The sequence below is a fragment of the Jaculus jaculus genome, chromosome 2 (genome assembly GCF_020740685.1).
Source record: "Jaculus jaculus isolate mJacJac1 chromosome 2, mJacJac1.mat.Y.cur, whole genome shotgun sequence".
Lineage (NCBI taxonomy): Eukaryota > Metazoa > Chordata > Mammalia > Rodentia > Dipodidae > Jaculus > Jaculus jaculus.
The window spans coordinates 191,989,297-192,005,141 of NC_059103.1; the positions used below are offsets into that span (position 1 = coordinate 191,989,297).

A 15,845-nucleotide genomic window follows, 5' to 3' on the forward strand; every position below is an offset into this window, starting at 1 on the left:
AAAGCTTTGAAAACTATGTTATTACTGCTTGATGAACCACCTGTTGACATTGAATCTTGACCATTTTAATCATGTCTTTTTCACTAAGAGTTCTTAGTTCCTATCTATATTTTCACATTTTTAATGGTTCAACTAAAATGCCACACTAACTTAAAGCCTACCTTTACAGAGATAGCTACCCATGTTCATTACTTCTTCCTGTATCCCCTGAGACATTATTTATACCAGCATTATCTTATTTAACACCAAATCTTTCTGTAGTTTATCATAGTCCTCTAGCTCAATTATGAGCTATTTGTGTAAAGACATGATGTACACCTCTTTATTTTCTTTAAAATTCATACATAATATTCTTTTTAAATTTTATTTATTTATTTATTTTTTTAAATTTTTATTTATTTATTTATTTGAGAGCGACAGACACAGAGAGAAAGACAGGTAGAGGGAGAGAGAGAGAATGGGCGCGCCAGGGCTTCCAGCCTCTGCAAACGAACTCCAGACGCGTGCGCCCCCTTGTGCATCTGGCTAACGTGGGACCTGGGGAACCGAGCCTCGAACTGGGGTCCTTAGGCTTCACAGGCAAGCGCTTAACCACTACGCCATCTCTCCAGCCCTATTTATTTATTTATGAGAGAGGGAGAGAGAGAGAATGAGAATACCAGGGCCTCTAGCCACCGCAAATGAACTCCAGACACATGCACCACCTTGTGCATCTGCCTTCCATGGGTACTGGGGAATCAAATCTGGGTCCTTAGACCATGCAGGCAAACACACCTTAACCACTAAGCCATTTCTCCAGCCCCATATTTAATATTCTCAATAAATACAAGATGCCCACAGCCATAGATGTTAGTAAAAGTAAAAGTGAAAAAAAAAAAAAAGTAAAAGTGGTGGTTTGATTCAGGTGTCCCCCATAAACTTAGGTGTTCTGAATACTAGGTTCCCAGCTGATAGATATTTGGGAATTAACGCCTCCTGGAGGGAGTGTATTGTTGGGGGCGGGCTTATGGGCTTTATAGCCAGTTTCCCCATGCCAGTGTTTGGCACACCCTCCTGTTGCTGTGGTCTACCTTATGTTGGCCAGGGGGTGATGTCCACCCTCTGCTCATGCCATCGTTTTCCCCTGCCATCGTGAAGCTTCCCCTCGAGCCTGTAAGCCAAAATAAATCTCTTTTTCCCAGAAGCTACTCTTGGTTGGGTGATTTCTAACAGCAATACAAACCGAACTGCAACAGTAAAGTGGTACCGAGGAGTGGGGTTGCTGCTAGACACCTGACTGTGTAGCTTTGGCCTTTTGGAGCTGATTTTCAAGAGGAATGTGGGAGGACTTGAAACCTTGGCCTAAGAGATGCCTTGCAGTGCTGTAAGTACAGCTTGATGGACAATTCTGGTCAGAGCTGAAAGACCTGAAGGCAGTAAGAACTATGGACTGTGAGGTTTGGCTTATGAGGGTGAGAAAGAGCTTTGCTTGGACTGGGCTAGCAGTTTGTGTGAGAAGCTTGCTCTTGTGCCCATGTCCTGAGAAGTTGTGCAGGGTTGCTTTGCGTAGAAATGAACTGGTGTGAGCAGAGGGATATGGCACAGAAAGAAAAATCTTTGGGTGAACTGTTGCCCGTTCAGCTGCAACTGAGAGATTACAACCTATGAGACTGGGCTAACTGACCTGCGCTGGGGCAACAAGAATAATGTAGACTCTTTTGACGGGGCCTGAGTGCTCAAGGAGTCCTGTTCTTCAAAGTCTGCTTTATTCCCCCCTGGATTAACAAATTGGCACCCTACCTGGTATCGTGGAGTATAAGAAATGCTGGAAAGAGGGTCATTGAGTTTGCAACACAGTCTTGTGTTTTGGAAATGGCCATGGGCAGTGTGAAGCAGGTTTGCTATTGCCTGCATAGAGACCCCATGGGGCCATGAGGATGAACCATGGCTTGCAGTGGAGACCCAGTGGAGATGCCAGGACCGTGAGATGGCTGCCGAGGAGCTGCCAGCCCCGATGAAGTTTCCCAGGACTGTGGTAGCCTAGCTGGAGGGGCGGAATTGGAATGCCAGAGACTTGTTGCTGGTTAGAATTATCAGACTTGAAGATCTGTCACTGGCTAGAGTTGCTGGACTTGAAGCTACAGAGTTTGATGTTTGCCCTGGTTGTTTTAAATCTTGTATTGGTTGAATGTTTCTTTGCTATGCCCAATACCATCTTTTGCAGTGTGAATATTTATTCTGTGCCATTATGGGTTTTTTGAGGTTATTTTCTGGTATTATGGCTCAGTTAAAAGATCTTAAACTATGGGGATGTATGAACATCATTGGGATTGATTAAAAACTATGGGGACTTTTAAAGTCAGACTGAATGCATTGTATTTTACATCATGTATGGATATCAGTTTATGGGGGCCAGGGGCGGAATGTGGTGGTTTGATTCAGGTGTCCCCCATAAACTTAGGTGTTCTGAATGCTAGCTCCCCAGCTGATGGATATTTTGGAATTAATGCCTCCTGGAGGGAGTGTATTGTTGGAGGTGGGCTTATGGGCTTTATAGCCAGTTTCCCCATGCCCGTGTTTGGCACACCCTCCTGTTGCTGTGGTCCACCTTCTGTTGGCCAGGGGGTGATGTCCACCCTCGGCTCATGCCATCGTTTTCCCCTGCCATCGTGAAGCTTCCCCTCAAGCCTGTAAGCCAAAATAAATCTCTTTTTCCCAGAAGCTACTCTTGGTTGGGTGATTTCTAACAGCAATACAAACCGGACTGCAACAAAAACTAAATGGAATAGAAATATTTTAAATGGAAAACTACCTTAGAAACTGTAGTCTGAAGTGAGCAATGTGAGATTTCTGCGGGCGGCAAGGGTTCCTCAACTTTAACGTGTGTGAAGCCAACTAGAGATCTTACTAAAGATCTGGGTCAGGGACTGCCATTGGACATGGATCTCGATTCAGTAACGTGGTATAGGTCTCTGCCCTCGTGTGTACAATAGGTCCTCGGGCGCTGTTGACATTGCTGGATCACCCGTGGAGAACACAGGGCGTAGTACGGGCTTAAGGGATAAGCCTGATGCCAGGATGGCTGCACACAAGATTCCACCATACACCTTACCTTATTTGTCTGGTGTGGCAGCACACAGCTTTAATCCCAGCCCTTCGGAGGTTGAGGTAGTAGGATCGCTGTGAGTCTGAGGCCAGCCTGAGATTACATAGCACATAGCCAGGTCAGCCAAAGCTAGAGGGAGACCCTACATTGAAAAACCACAACCAAAACAAACAACAACAACAGCAAAAAAAAAAAAAAAAAAAAAAAAAAACTTACTAAATTTATGACCTAACCTAGCAAATTATTTTAAGGTGAACCAGCTTCCCCTGAAAATGACAATAATAGGGAGCACTTTGGAACAGATACGGCAACCAATATCTTTGATCTATGAAACGTGCTCCTCAAAATATCTAGCTATTGTACATACTCAAAAATCAAACAGCGGCCCATTCCACAAGACAGACAAACATCAACAGGGTCCCCCTTAGTGGGGATCACTGACTTTACATGAGAAACCAAGCTCAGTGACTGTTTTTGGTAATATTAATGAAACTAAGAGTAAGTATTTTTATTCTTTTCTTAGTTTTTACCTTTTTACTTGAAAGATATTCCAAGGAGAATATTTTATAACATGAAAATTATTTTAAAATTCCTGCTCTAAATAAAAGGTTGCTGGAACCCAGCCACACCTGTAGATAAATCTGTACTATGATAGCAGAGGCAAGGATTCCTAAGACCCCACAAGGAGAACCTAAAATGAACACTGTCTTTACACTGCAAGATTGCCCATCCTTAATACAGCACCAAGTGACTTTATCAGTGAATTACTGGGATGAGAACATGAATATTTCTATTGTCTCCTAAGGCAATAATGCTCATGTGGTCTCTATAGGTTCCACTGTAGGCAAGTAATGGAGGATTTCTAGAAACCAAATAATAAAAAATGAAAATATAAATGAATTTCTGGGATTAGTGGTAGAGTGGAATAATTAACCAAGAAACTTCCTCATACTAGGAAATGCTATTTGATGCCCCAACCTACTTTTAAAAAACAATATTTATTACTCTTTTTCTAATCATGAAACAATACACATATATGGTATTTGAAGAATACAAAAATGTATACAGGATATAAATCAGGCATATTTCCATCAGAGATACTCACATTTAAACATTTTGCCTTTACAAATTTTGGATGTTACTGTACAAAATATGTGTATATGTGTACATATATGCGTATATGGTATATATATATATATATATATATATATATATATATATATATATGTATGTGCTAAGCCATTTCTCCAGCCAAAGCAGTTCTCCAATACCCTCAATGTTCTCTGAGATAAGTGTGTTTAACAGCTAGCAGTGTTTCCTTTTTTAAATATATCACAATGCATTTAATTATTCCATTGTTCAATTTTAGGTTATTTTAATGTGTTATTATGTGTAAGTAATATAGTAATAAACAGACATGCTTATTTTTACTCATGTCTGTATGTCTGTGTATTTTTTTCTTGCTATGATAAACTACTGTGACTTTTTTCTCTAATTTGTGCAACTTTCAAGGCACATAGAGAAGTTCAGAGCCAAGGTATTCTTGCTTGCCATTGTTCTGTGTTGCTATCTCAGGTTTTTCAGTTAACTGACAGTATTTTGACTAGTTGTGAATTATTTTTTACATACCCCATTTTTAAATTCATCTCATTACAAAATCAGGAAAACAAAACTCCCCCTCCCCTTTAGAATAAAAAGGCAATAATCTTATCAAAAATATTTTATTTACAAAAAAAATCAATTATACTATACATCCTATACTGGAAATACATTGAATAATTGCTAAAATAAATACAGGCAATTAATTCAACTTTTTATAAGAATGGGAAAATTTGACATTTGAATGTTATCAAAGCTTAACTTAGAACATAAATAGTTAAAAAGGCAAACTCAAGTTTTAGTCTCGTATATTGTCATGTGTGTTTGCTTTCCAAAAGCCCTTCAATCAGCAAGAGGCTGCATTCTTCTGAATGTGAATGGACCTGTGTGTGCTCACCGGGGGAACGTGCATCTTTTCCTTAGGATCTGTGTCCCATAGATATCTGTATGGTAAGAAGGAAGCAGAAAGGTAGGACACTCACTGTTTGATACTCTCTCATGTCTCTGCTTCACCACACTTTTTGTTCAATTACTTATGTATTTTGATTGTGCGTCAAACATAGGCGTACACAGCACCGGCCACAGGCAAGATCAGTTATGTAAATCCAATTGAACAGTTGATAGCCCATATAACTAAAGTAGTTAAGTCCAGAATGCCTAGCTCATCACCTCTTTATGTTGCAATTATCCATATACTTATTAAACCTTTATATCTTTTTGAACTGCATGGACTTTTTAGGGAAGCTGAGCTCAGGAAAGATGAAGCAATTATCTGTAGTATTCAGAAAAACATCCTTCCTAGAAAGTAAAGGTGGGTACTTGGAGCTTACATGGTGCCAATTCTGAATGACATGGTGTATTCATTAAGTTATGTGATCTACCCACGTAGACATCACTAATGTGCAGTGCTAATTGGCAAGTTAGAAAACTAAACAGGTGAGACATGCCAAATGTGAACACATTAGGAACTGGTAAATTCCAGCCATGGGGTGAAACTTTTGATGAAGTGAATTGTCTTTGTCCAAATTATGCAGATAAATTTCCTCCAACTTTCCATGATACATGTGTACAAAATCACTACATAATTAAAAACATTTCTGCCATCTCTGAGAATTATTCATCTTTTATGCTCAAGTTTTGTCCAGTGCTGGAGGCCTAGTGTTTTTGATTTCAAAGACTAGCATTCCCTTTATTAAAATCTTAGGAAAAAATTGCACTTTTATACCCCTTTGGCCTTGATTTTAATGATTTGTTTCTATACAATCATAAGTATGTTTTGTTATTCAAAAAATGACAAATATGTTGGCCTTTTCTAAAAGAAATGAAAAAAGGTTAGAATATTGAAAGTTTAAATATTTTTCACAGAAATAGATTATTCAATTGTAAAAAGTAGAGAAAGAGAGAAACATTTTATTCTTTAAATCATGAACATCAGTCAACCAAGTTTCACATTTTGGGCAGGGTTTTTTTTTTTTAGTATGAATATTTTTAGAACCTATTTTATTATTTAAAAAAAGGGAAGAACAGGTGTATTTTGGCAGAGAAGTAAAATACAGAATATGATGTGAAATTTGTCTTAAAATTGGCGTACAAAATTCAAAAACACAGTACATTTATCAAAATACAGCATAGCCTACGGCTTTTTATGATTTCCTTTGGTGTTTTATTTGGTAGAGTTAAAGAAAAAAAAATCCTCCCTAAAAAAAAAAAAAAAGTTATCAAAACAGTCTATAAGTTAGGTTGTATAAGTTGCAAGAACTTTTCCTTGAGTTTCCAAAACCCTTTTCTTCCATGGTCACCCACATAAAGCATGGCTAGTGAGGTATATAGGGCAAAACGTGTCGGGCAGACGCACAGTCAGGAAAAAGTGCCTAAGAACTCATCCCACTTTCATAGAAATCACAGGTTACGTCTGCGTTTCTTCTTATTGACGCTATCATATTACTTTGGCAGAATCAAGATAAACCCCAAAAATATTTCTGTTCAAGTCGCAGCAGCAGTGATATGTCTCCTTAGGTGGCAGTGTCTGATGCCACAATACTGTACAGCCCCTGGAGGGACTAAGGTGTTGTGTGCACCTGCAAACACCGATGTCACGTCATACGTCAAGCACCATGTCATACTGTTGTCCCTTCTTCCGCCTGCCACACTTATTGATGAGAACCAGGTATAGAGTCAAGAGCATGACCCAGTAACATGCATAGATCAAGGTCCCAACAATGAGAACTGTCTGTTTGGATTCTGAAAATGGCTTTTTAGATTCCTTATAAATGGTGAAGATCACACCACCTAGGAGAATTGTAAACCACACGGAAACTGGAATGAGTCCTATGAAGTTAACCACGATGGTTTTCCTTCCCGACGTGCCCCACCCAGCCTTGTTTATGGTTGCGATGGCAAACATCTTGGCCGGAAGTAAACTGGACATGTACAGCACTGAGTAGAGGGACATGAAGACCATGACGATGTTCCCTCGAAGGCAGCTGGCAAAAGACGATTTGATCAGACCTACTAGCTGGACAGTCAGTAAGAAGAGAAGGATGTTCCAAATCTTGCCCCGGTAGAAGAGCTGGATCACCGTGGCGATGAGGAAGAAAGGAAAGAATCCAGTGATGACCGCCTCGTAGGTCATCCACAAGTGGTGCTTGTGAAACCACATGGCGTTGTAGAGCCACTCGCGGAAGTAGGACTTGCTCCAACGGGTCTGCTGGTTCAGCCATCGCAGGTACTCGATGGGAGTTTCGGTAAGGCACTTGGATCGAGCTGTGTATTTTGTCGCGTAGCCCAGACTCAGCACCCTGTTCGTCAGATGCCTGTCATCGCCGAAGCTGCACTGGTTGCCCATGAATTCCTGATTGTACCAATCTTCCACGAACTCGTGCAGCAAGGAGTTTCTGTACATCCCCAGAGGTCCGCTAATGCACTGGACACACCCAAAATAAGACTGGCAGGCCCTCTCTATATTAAAAGCCATCCAGTACCTCACGCTGCTGAGGAACGAGATCCAAGAATCGTATTTGTTTAGAATCTGAAAGAAAGAAAGAAAAAGTAGATAAATAAAAGTAAGCTTTGCATTTATTTATTATTTGTTATCTATCTATCTATCTATCTATCTATCTATCTATCTATCTATCTATCTATCTATCTCTTGCCACTGCAAACTCCTCATGCATGCACCACTTTGTGTTTCTTGCTTTATGTAGGTACTGAGGAATCCAACCCCAGGTCTGGCAGGCTTTTGCAAGTAAGCCCCTTGAACCAGTCGAAAAGTAAGCTTTATCTAAGTAACACCAAGAAGCCTCGACTATTCTGAGATTTTATGCCTCTCTTTTAGCATTTTTTTTTCTTTTGATATGCCTATATGTTGTTTTTTTCTAGGATTCTCTATCATTAGATTATTTTGACTAGTTGGAAATACGTGCTGCCAATCTTTGGTGTTGAATACTTTTTTTTTTTCCTATTTCATTATGCTTGTCCTCCTTGAGCTGTATTTGATGTTCTTGTTGTTATGCTATAATGTTGAGGGATCTTATATATATAATTATATATATGGGATTTTACATATATACACACACACATATATATGTATATATACACATATATACATATATATATATGTATACACATATATGTACATATACACACACATATGTATGTATGGTACCTTATGTGGTTGCTTGCGTTCATGTTTCTGAGTACAGGCATGTACACACCATGGCACACATGTGGATGTCAGGGTACAACTTTGGGTGTCAGGTGGCCTCTTCTGCCTTGTTTGAGGCAAGGTCTCTCATTCACTACTGCTTCTCCAAGCTAGCTGGAATGTGAACTTTCAAGAAATTCTCCTGTCCCTGCCACCTTTCTTGCCCCAGACACGCTGGAATTATAGACGCTGGTGCTATAGCTTCTGGCTTTCAAGGGGCTGTGGGGATCTGAACTCATGTGCTCACACTTGTGCAGAGAGCACGTCTTCCACTGCGCCATCTCCCCAGCCTAGGGGTTCTCTTATGAGCTTTGGTTCTCAGTTATTAAAATTTCCCAGATGCACCTTTGAAAATCTACGGCTTGAAGGTGTTGAAGCCCTGTGCCTTTCCATGTGTTGGCTAATTTCCAATATATCCAGTTCTTTTGACCTGTGATCTTCCTTCTGCTTTTAGTCTTTTTTGTTGTTGTTGTTATTCCAGTGATAAACAAGTTTGTCTGCCTTCCAGAATTTTAACACTGAAATAATGCTTTTAATAAAGAACGTTGAATAGCACAAGCAATTTATTGGCAATATGTCTAAATTCTCTCCTACCTCTCTCTTTTATTCAGTTTTTGTCTGATTTTGTTTGTTTGTTTTTGGCTTTTTGAGGTAGAGTCTCACTATAGTCCAGGCTGATCTGGAATTAACTATGTAGTCTCAGGGTGGCTTGGAATGCACAGTGACCCTCCTACCTCTGCCTCCCGAGTGCTGGAGTGCTGGGATTAGAGGCCATGTATCACCACGCCTGACTTTCATCTGAATTTTGCCTGTTTTCTTTGTGTGCCATCAGACTATTTCTTTCTTCTTCTTAATGTGATTTCTTTGCCTTCGCTATTAATAAGCGTAGGCAAAGATTATATAGCAGCATGAAATCTAAATTGTAAAGTTCACTTTCTATGTGTGGTGTGAGAATTTCCTAAAACCTGTGCTCTTGGGTTTAAAGCATTCTTTGTAGATTTTTTAAATTATTTATTCATTTGTGTGTGTGCATGCATGTGTATGCATGGGTACATGTGATGACATATATGTAGAGGTCAAGGAACATGCTCAAGGTGCCTGTTTCTCTTCCGTCTTCTTTGAGACAAGGTCCCTCATCACTGCAAGCTAATGTCAGTGTCACTGATCCATGAGCTTTGGATTGTCCCGGCTCCTCCTCCTATAGGTGGGCTGGGGTCACAGATTCATGTGCCACTTTTTGGGGAGGTTCAAACTTGCATCAGCAGGCCTGGTGAGCAGGTGCCTTTAACCACTGAGCAATCTCACCAGCCCCTCTACGTCAATGGTTTTAAAATATTTTTATTTATTTATTTGCAAGCAGAGAGAGGTAGACAGAAAAGAGATAGAAAAAGAGAATGTGTGCACCCAGGGCCTCCAGTAACTGCAAATAAATGAACTCCTGATGCATACACTACTGTGAATCTTGCTTTACATGGGTACTGAAGAATTGAACCCAGGTCATTAGGCTTTGCAGGCAAATGTCTTAACTGCTGATCCACCTCTCCATCCCTTCATTAATCTTTACATATTTTCAATACTTATTATTTTCACACCACCAGCTTCAAGGATATGTTTAATTTAATGCATATTTCATTGTTTCTCCACTAAAGATAAATGATGGGCCATATTGGAAAACCCTCTTATTAATTATGTTTTTGCCTTACTAACTAGTATCACTTTGAATTTCATTTTTTTTTAAATTAGTTTATTTATTTGTTTGAGTGACAGAAAGAAGCAAATAGAGAAAAAGAAGATTGTAACACTAGGGCCTCCAGCCACTGCAAATGAACTTCCAGATGCATGTGCCACCTTGTGCATCTAGCTTTACATGGGAACTGGGTTATTGAACCTGTGTCCTTTGGCTTTGCAGGCAAGTGCCTTAACTGCTGAGCCACCTCTTCAGCCCGTAACTTTGAATTTCTGTTTCTTATTTCCTCATTTGTTTTTCAGAATGCACTTTTAAACAGCTACATGTTTGCCAGCTTCTTTTAAATGCAGAAGCATTCAGTATATAATCTAGTCTCTATCACACTTCTTACTTAACTACTCTTATTACTAAATGACTCCAACATCAAATGTTAACAGAACATTGAATAGTATATTATGGCCCAAGGGAACATGGTGGGAAACATTGAATATGTATGCATCCATGTGGGTTGTTACATGGCTATCATCAGCCATTCTAGACACAGATTATAGCTCAGCTCTAAGCTAAGAAATCTTGTTATTGCAACTCAGATAGTAAAACTGGTAGTAATGTGGGTGCAAGGCACATTTTCCTTTGTCTTCAGTTACAAACACACAGTGCAAGCCTGTCTGAGTTGGTGTGCTATGAATATATATTTGAAGAATCAATGAATAAGTATGTTTTTAAAACTACCCCATACAATCAAATGAAGACATATATACCTGGACATCGCCCCCAACACCTCCAACCATAGGGTCTTCTTCCAACACTTTCACCATCTCCACAGATGAGGCAGGGTCAAGCATAGTGTCTGAATCACATACCTGCCAAAAAGAAAGCAGACAAGTATTTTAAAGGGAAAAGCACTAGCAGCAATTATCAAATAGTCAAAATTGAGCATGTGAATTGTACTCTCAATCTTATCAGAAGACCTCGTCAGGTAGCACAATTTTCACAAATTGTTTTGTTTTTGTTTTGGTTTTTAATGAGAGAGAGAGAGGGAGAATTCAAACTCCAGATGCATGCACCACCTTGTGCACATGTGCGGTCTTGCATGCTTGCGTCACCTTGTGCGTCTTGTGCATCTTGTGCGTCTGGCTTATGTGGGACCTGGAGGGTCAAACATGGATCCTCAGGCTTCACAGGCAACAAAGTTAACCACTAAGCCATCTCTTCAGCCCGACAAAGCATTTTTTACATCATGCCAAGTACAGATACTTTAACTTTTTAAATATTTATTATTTATTTATTTGCAAGCACAGTGAGAAGAGAGGGAGGGGGAGAATGGGCCCACCAGGGACTGTAGCCACTAAAAACAGATTCCAGATGCATGGGCCACCTTGTGCATTGGACTTTACATGGGTACTGAGGAACTGAACCTGGGTCATTAGGCTTTACAGGCAAGCAAGTTAACTGCCGAGCCATCTCTCCAGCCCAATAGTTTCATTTTTAACAGCTCGGAGCTTAAGTTAATGGCACTAGCTGGTAAAATAGCTCCAGTAGTGCGTTGGGTGTGATCTATGGGATTTATCAGTTTGCTCAGTTTACCAGCGAAGGTCCACATTTTATCAACTCTCAGGCAGCATCTGCATGCTGGAAAACTGAGTCAGTTGCTACCCTAGTGGTTAGATGTTGGTTTAATTGGCTGGTTTTGATTTTTTTTTTTAAATTTTCTTCCATTTTGTTTTGTTTTAAGTTTCCTCATACATAAGGCTTTTAAGCATTCAACTCAAATGCTTAAATAATAAAAATCATTCTGTAATGTTATAGGAAGGAAGAGATATCACGAAATCTGCCCCATTCCTTCCCCCCATATTAATATGGTAAAGACCATGGAGGGCACTTCTCCTCCAGGTGACTGCTTGTAAATGATATTTTCTTTTCAGCCAGATTTCTGAATCAATAGAAATGTTAATCAGAAGAAAAAAAACAGATGAGGAAAAAAATTACCTCACCTGTAAGTTTATAAAGCTAGTATTAAGAATAGTGCTTATATCAGGCTAGAGAGGTGGTTTACTGGTTAAGAGCATTTGCCTGTGAAGCTGAAGAACCCAGTTTCAATTCCCCAGGACCCATGGAAGTCAGATGCACAAGGGGCACATGTGTCTGGAGTCCATTTGCAATGGCTAGAGGTCCTAGCATGCCCATTTTCTATCTGTCTCTCTTCTCTCTATCTCTCTCTGCTTGCAAATAAATAAATAAATATTTTTATTTTAAAAAAAGAAAAAGGGCTGGAGAGATGGCTTAGCGGTTAAGCGCTTGTCTGTGAAGCCTAAGGACCCCGGTTCGAGGCTCGGTTCCCCAGGTCCCACGTTAGCCAGATGCACAAGGGGGTGCACGCGCCTGGAGTTCGTTTGCAGGCTAGAAGCCCTGGCGCGCCCATTCTCTCTCTCTCCCTCTATCTGTCTTTCTCTCTGTGTCTGTCACTCTCAAATAAATAAATTAAAAAAAATTATTAAAAAAAAAGAAAGAATAGTGCTTATATCTATGGCAAAGTGGGTTTCCTAATTCTGTTACCCAGTCTTGCACTTAGTTCCAGACATTTAAAGCTTATGACTGATGCTTGTTTCTGATGGGTGAGGGGGGTGAACAACCAGCTAAAATCAGAGAGAAGACCTGGCTTACTCATAATTCCTTCCATACTCATCAATTTGATTAAATCATCACTTTTCTCTGTAGTATGGCACAGGCAAAATCCAGGTGGTTTCTACCTGTGAACAGAGCTGTCCCCACATGATCAGAGACCATCAGACCTAAGAACAAAGCTGCCCTATCTCCCTGGCTTCCACTGTTTGAAATGGTGTTTCTCTCCCACATTCGTGGTGAAGCTGGATTTCCAATAGAGCACTGCGTTGAGAGATGGTGAGATCTTGAAAACGTAGATCCCTTATGAAAGGACCAATGCTGCTTTCTAAGGACTTGGTTAATTCTCAAGGGAGCCAGTGAGCTCTTGCTCTTGCAGACCTGGATTACAGCCAATGAGAGCAGGCTGTTGCTCCATGAAGCACCACGAGGTTTCTTCTCCTGTTTCGTCTCCTTCGTACACTCCACTTCTTGGCCTAATGTTTCTCCACTATGTTGTAATGCACTATGCAAGCCCCTGACAGATACACGCAGACTTTCCCACCTCTAGAACAGTGAACAGTGAACTTCTTTATAAGTTATCCAGTCTCGGGTATTATATTATAGCAAAAGAAATGATCTAATGGTTATAGCACTTATTAACAGGGCATAGTATGCTTTTCTGCTGAATTCAGCAAGGTCCTAACCAATATAATTTGATCAGAGTTGACAGGTGATGAACTAGTATGACAGCCTGTAACGACTTGAAGGTGAAATGTCCTCCAAGGACTCCAGTGTTTGAGGATTTGGGCCCTAGCTGGTGGCACTGAATGGAGAGCTTGGAGCACCCTTGAGAGATGGAACCTCACAAGAAGCAGTGGATCTCTGGTGAACAGGTTTTGAGGTTTTTATCCTGGCCCTATTTACTGTCCTTTCTGCTTCCAATAGCTACTTCAAGCCCTTGTGACCACAAGCATCCTGTAGCCATACTTCCCCACCATGCAGGTTTATACTCCTTCAAGTCATAAACCAAAACACATCCTTCGTCCTCTAAATAGCTTCTTGTTAGATAGGTGGTCATCTGACAATAAAAGTAACAAATTCACACCCTCACCCAGACATTGAAGAATATGATTGGCATATATTTTAAACCACCCTGCATTATTCTACCTTCAAGCCTGCCTATAACCAGCTTCATTGAACAAAGATGTTGCTTATTTACGATCACAGGCCACATAATACCACACTGTTCAAAGATAAACCACAAATTTGATGTTGGTCCCTGGAGATTAGATCATCTTGGTGGTGGCCATGTAGACATTTGAATTTGTATAAGTACACTCTGTGATGTTCACACAATGATACAAGCACCTAAGAATGCATTCCTCAGAGGATACTGCCATCATGAAGAAGTATATGTCATTTATAATGAAAGGTAACAGTTTTCTGTGTGGTATGTGTGTTTGTATGCATATCCACCGCATGCACATGTATGAGCTTGTGCGTGCAGTACACATGCATCTATGTGGATGTAGAGGACAGAGGTGGACATGGGGTGCCTTCCTCAATTACTTTCTAGCTCATGTTTTAGGACAGGATCGCTCATTGAACTTGGACTCACTGATTCAGCCACACTGGCTGGTCAGCAAGCTCCAGTGACTTTCCTGCGTCAGCCTGTCCAAAACAGGTTACGGATCCTCGCCACCATGCCTGGCTATGACGTGGGTGTTAGGGCTCCACACTCAGGTCCTTCTGTTTGCATAGAGAGCACTTTCCCGGGTTAACTATCTTTCCAAAGTATCAGCTCAAAAGTAACAAGTAAATAATCCTTCAAATTCTTCTTTGAAAATGATGAAGACTTGAAGAAAAAAATGAATCAATTATTGAAGCATGGAGTCTCTAGAATTAAAGGGAACATTAAACACCTGTAACATGAGTCCCTCCCATTAATTTCTAAGTAATCACAACATTTAAAAAAATTATCACTTTCAACTTTATTCATGGGTTTTCTGAAAGGATTTCATATTAATGAAAAGTACTGGTAAAAATCGCTATTTAAATGCACTGTTGGAACTTAATGACAAGGAACATACAGGGCATCCAATTATTAAAAGTAAACATTACTTCTTTCTTTCTTTATTTTTATTTTATTTTATTTATCTATTTTGTTGTTGTTGTTTTTTGAGGTAGGGTTTCACTCTAACCCAGGCTGACCTGGAATTTACTATTTAGTCTCAGACTGGCCTTGAACTCATGGTGGTAACCCTCCTACCTCTGCCTCCCAAGTACTAGGATTAAAGGTGGGTACCACTATGCCCAGCTAAAAGTAAACATTACTTCTTTAGACTTAGCTAATTGAAGTACTGTGGGGGCTCTGGTTTCTTAGATTTTCATTTTAGTTATTTAGAAACACTCATTTTCTGAATTAAAAAAAATTGAGTTTTTTTTTCTGACATTACATTTACTTTCAGAACAATCTCATTTATATTAAAATGTTAAGATAGGCAGAAGGAAGGTAGATGTTTATAATTTCAGGACACTGAAGTTTTAAATATAAACATCCTAAGCCTCTGGAAGCTACAGAGTCATGGGAGAGCAACTTTGCCTCTCCATGTCTTGCCTATCACAAGTTTGTGTGTGGCTACAAGCTGGCCAAGTCGCCTGTAATAACTGTGGACAGGAGTGAAGCCGAACTCCAACCCACCTTCAGTATCCAGCATCCCAAATGCATGGCCACACCCACACCTCTATTGACTTAAGCTGGGAAAGGTAAAACCAGAAAGCTAAAATAAGCTTAAAAACAACAGGAAGGGAGCAATCCAGAATTAATGTTCAAATAGCCCCGCCTGTTTCTGAGTACAAGCAGGCCAGAGGAACGGCCACTTTGAAATGACTAAATTTGAACCAAATTTCTCAGTTTCTACATATTTAAATTGGCCCAGGCTCCTCCCATTTTCCAAAAGCTAACTGCCAGAAGTTCTGTGAGAGAGACTGTTAGCCCCGGGGACTTTAGCTCTATCAGTAGGAAAAGTTCTCAGAAATCTCTTGGGAAGGGGTTTGTTATTATAGGATTTAAGAGCCTTAAAGAATTTCAGTTTCTAGATGTTTTGCTGACCGAATGCCAACAAGAAATCTAGTCTTTGCCAGTCAGGAAAAGCATGTGTATTTAG

At 40.1% G+C, this 15,845-nt stretch overlaps 1 protein-coding gene across 1 annotated transcript in view; it reads right to left on the bottom strand.

Annotated features, from left to right (window-relative positions):
• Nucleotides 1-4,790: 4,790 nt before the first annotated feature.
• Has2 (hyaluronan synthase 2) overlaps nt 4,791-15,845 on the bottom strand; it is a 31,095-nt gene continuing 20,040 nt past the window's right edge. The window contains exons 3-4 of the mRNA XM_004661363.2: nt 10,836-10,937; nt 4,791-7,712 (exon numbers count right to left, since the gene is read on the bottom strand). Of these exons, the coding sequence (XP_004661420.1) occupies nt 6,783-7,712; nt 10,836-10,937 (1,032 nt within the window). The 3' untranslated portion in view covers nt 4,791-6,782. The remainder of the gene's footprint in view (nt 7,713-10,835; nt 10,938-15,845) is intronic.